The sequence below is a fragment of the Orycteropus afer genome, unplaced genomic scaffold, assembly GCF_000298275.1.
Source record: "Orycteropus afer afer isolate SDZICR_OR568_19922 unplaced genomic scaffold, OryAfe1.0 scaffold00419, whole genome shotgun sequence".
NCBI classification, from domain to species: domain Eukaryota; kingdom Metazoa; phylum Chordata; class Mammalia; order Tubulidentata; family Orycteropodidae; genus Orycteropus; species Orycteropus afer.
This window is the reverse complement of record NW_006922006.1, coordinates 2356783-2359986: the sequence shown is the minus strand read 5'-3', so window position 1 is coordinate 2359986 and position 3204 is coordinate 2356783. Positions and strand designations below refer to the sequence as shown.

Below are 3204 nucleotides of genomic sequence, written 5' to 3'. Positions count from 1 at the left end.
GTTCCCTCCCCTCGCCTCTCATTCCTGGTAACCAACAAAGAAAAATAGTAGCATTTTAAAATGATTGCTTTTTTGGAACACAACCCCTAAATGCAAACAATTGAATTTAGAACCTAGCCCAAAAAGAGCAATTTATTTCAGTGTTACCATTTAAAATTGGCAGCTCTTTGACTGGCTAAGAGATAGTTTGTCTGTAAACAGTGCTTTAAAAGCAATTTAGAGAATTAAAGTACATTCAAGAAATATCTAACAATTTATAGAAAGGTATATCGAATATACAATGAACATTTTAGTGTTGTTTTGTGCCCTTGAATCAATTCCAATTCATAGTGACCCTATATGACAGCGTAGAAATGCTCTGTAGTTTTCCAGGCAGAATCTTTAGGTCAAAAGATCACTAGGTCTTTTCTTCCAAGAAGTGGCTGGTGGCTTCAAACCACAGACCTTTTAGCTAGGAGCTGAGCACTTAACCATTGCATCACTAGAGCTCCTTTCAATGAACACTAAAACCAAAAACCCCTCTGCTACACAGTCAATTCCAGCTTGTAACAACACTATAGGACAGAATAGAACTCCCCAGTAGGTCTTCCAAGGTTGTAAAGTTTATAGGAAGCAGATTACCTCATCCTTCTGTGGAGCAGCTGGTGGGTTGCAACCACCAACCTTTTCATTAGCAGCCAAATGCTTTAACTACTACATAACTGCCAAATACTTACCATTATCATTGAAGTCCTGATATTACATTGTACTATTGCCTAAGGCATCTGACTGCTAATCAGAAGGCTGGAGGTTCAAACCCACCAGCCACTCCTCCAAAGCAAGGTTGGGCAATCTACTTCTGGAGTGATATCACCTCGGAAACCCAAGGAAGGGTCGCCCTGTGTGAGTCCAACTTGATGGCAAATAACAACAACAACATGTGATTTCTATTAATCTTATTTTTTTCTATTGTGTTTTTCAACAACTTTTTTACCCGCATTTGCATTGATTGATTATAAAATTCCAGTTATTCCCTAAACTTAAAAATGTATATTTCATTTTTATCTTTTCGAGAGGTTGAACTATGAAGAAAATTATACATAGCAGAGAAACATTATTGATGGTTGAAAAGGTACATAATTATATTTGCATATTGCTTTTTGCAAAGTTGTATATTGTTTGATGTAATGGAAAAGTGGGTCGATCTATGTTTCTCAGAACCATGTATATTAGAAATCATCTTCTATGACAGTCTTCATATTGAAAATAAATTCATTACTCAAGAATCACTGCTTTCATGCTAATCTTTTACCAAAAATAGAGAAAAACTTACTTGAGAATCAATAAACACTGTAGCCTTTTCATCATAACATGTCATAAAGATTTATTTTATTTTATTGGTCCTTCTCTTGGTCTTCCTAGACTTTTGATAGCCATGACACAAGGAAATGTTACAGAAGTGACTGAATTCATTCTTGTGGGATTTAATGGCCAACACAAGTTTCGATTGGTCCTCTTCATTGTATTTTTAGTGATCTATATGACCTCTATGGTGGGAAATATTGGAATGATTCTACTTATCAAGACAGATTCCAGACTTCAAACACCCATGTACTTTTTCCTACAACATTTGGCTTTTGTTGATATGTGTTATACCTCAGCCATTACTCCCAAGATGCTACAAAACTTCATAGTAGAAAACCAATCAATATCATTCATGGGATGTGTGATGCAATTACTGGTTTATGCCTCATTTGCAACCAGTGACTGTTACCTCCTGGCTGTTATGGCAGTGGACCGGTATGTAGCCATCTGTAACCCACTTCACTATCCCATAGTCATGTCCCAAACAATCTGCATCCAATTGGTACTTGGTTCATATGTCATGGGATCAATAAATGGCTCCGTACACACAAGATTTACATTTTCACTGTCTTTCTGCAAGTCCAACATCATCAATCACTTTTTCTGTGATGTCCCCCCAATTCTCTCCCTCTCTTGCTCCAGAATCAACATCAACATCAAGCTACTCTTTGTCTTTGTGGGATTTAACCTGACATTCACTGTGATGGTCATCATCTTCTCCTACATATACATCCTGAGTGCCATCCTGAAGATGTCTTCCACTGCAGGGAGAAAAAAGGCCTTCTCCACATGTGCCTCCCACCTCACAGCAGTCACCATTTTCTATGGAACCCTCTCTTACATGTACTTACGGCCTCACTCTAATACTTCCGAGGAAAATATGAAAGTGGCTTCCACGTTCTATGGTATTGTCATCCCCATGTTGAACCCCCTGATCTACAGCTTGAGAAATAAGGAGGTAAAACAAGCTCTAAAAGGGTTGGGAAAGAAGTACCACACTGGCCTCAATTTATTAAAATTCAGCACAACAATGCATCAAGCATAAATATTTTATAAAAATTTAATGCTTCTGAGGTTAAAACCTGTTACCATCTTAAATTAGTGCTACTTATTTCAATACATAAGATCTCAGAATGTGAGATATATAATAAGAACATGTCTGGCAATAATTTTTCCTGTGATAATGTTTGAAAAACATGTCTCACACTGCCCGTGAAGAAGGACATTATCAAGATTATTTGTAATATTAAGAAACATGTATAAATTTTCCAAAATATTTAATTGTTCAAATGTATTTCAAATACATTCTTACCGAATAAAACACTCTGTGTATAATCCATAGTAAAATTAAATTTCATAATTTTCTGTTTATTTACACAAGTTTTCTGAATTATGCACAATGAAGCTCTCCTTTAAGTTTATTCTAATTACTGCACAGAACTCATAAAATAAATGTATTGCTGAAAAAAGTATCTTATGATTCAGGCTGTCCTTTTTACCTAATATGCCAATATTTTTGACATTTCCTAACATTTGAAAACATTTATTCCTGTGATTAGTTCTCCTCTAATATGAATCTATGTCTTCCTTGCCAAAGAAAAGGGAATTCTTATAAACATTTTCTACTTCTCTGTCCAATAGAGATAGAGAATCTAGAATGAAGATGGGTCTTAAACCCAACAGATGGTCATTCAATTATAAAAAGGCATACCAATAGCTTTAGTTCAGACAAATAAGTTTAAACCACAGAAGCTGCACAGGAACCCCAAGGCAGGCCAAGAGTCCTTTGTATCAGAAACAAAAAGTGTTGACAGAAAAGGACTTGTACACAAATGACTTCTAGAGATGCCATGCTAGATG

At 36.0% G+C, this 3204-nt stretch overlaps 1 protein-coding gene across 1 annotated transcript; it reads left to right on the top strand.

Moving 5' to 3' along the window:
* Window positions 1-1414: 1414 nt before the first annotated feature.
* On the top strand, window positions 1415-2389 carry LOC103208230 (putative olfactory receptor 5AK3). Its single transcript, XM_007953905.1, has one exon. The coding sequence runs from the start codon at window positions 1415-1417 to the stop codon at window positions 2387-2389; it is 975 nt and encodes a 324-aa protein (XP_007952096.1).
* The last annotated feature ends 815 nt before the right edge of the window (window positions 2390-3204 follow it).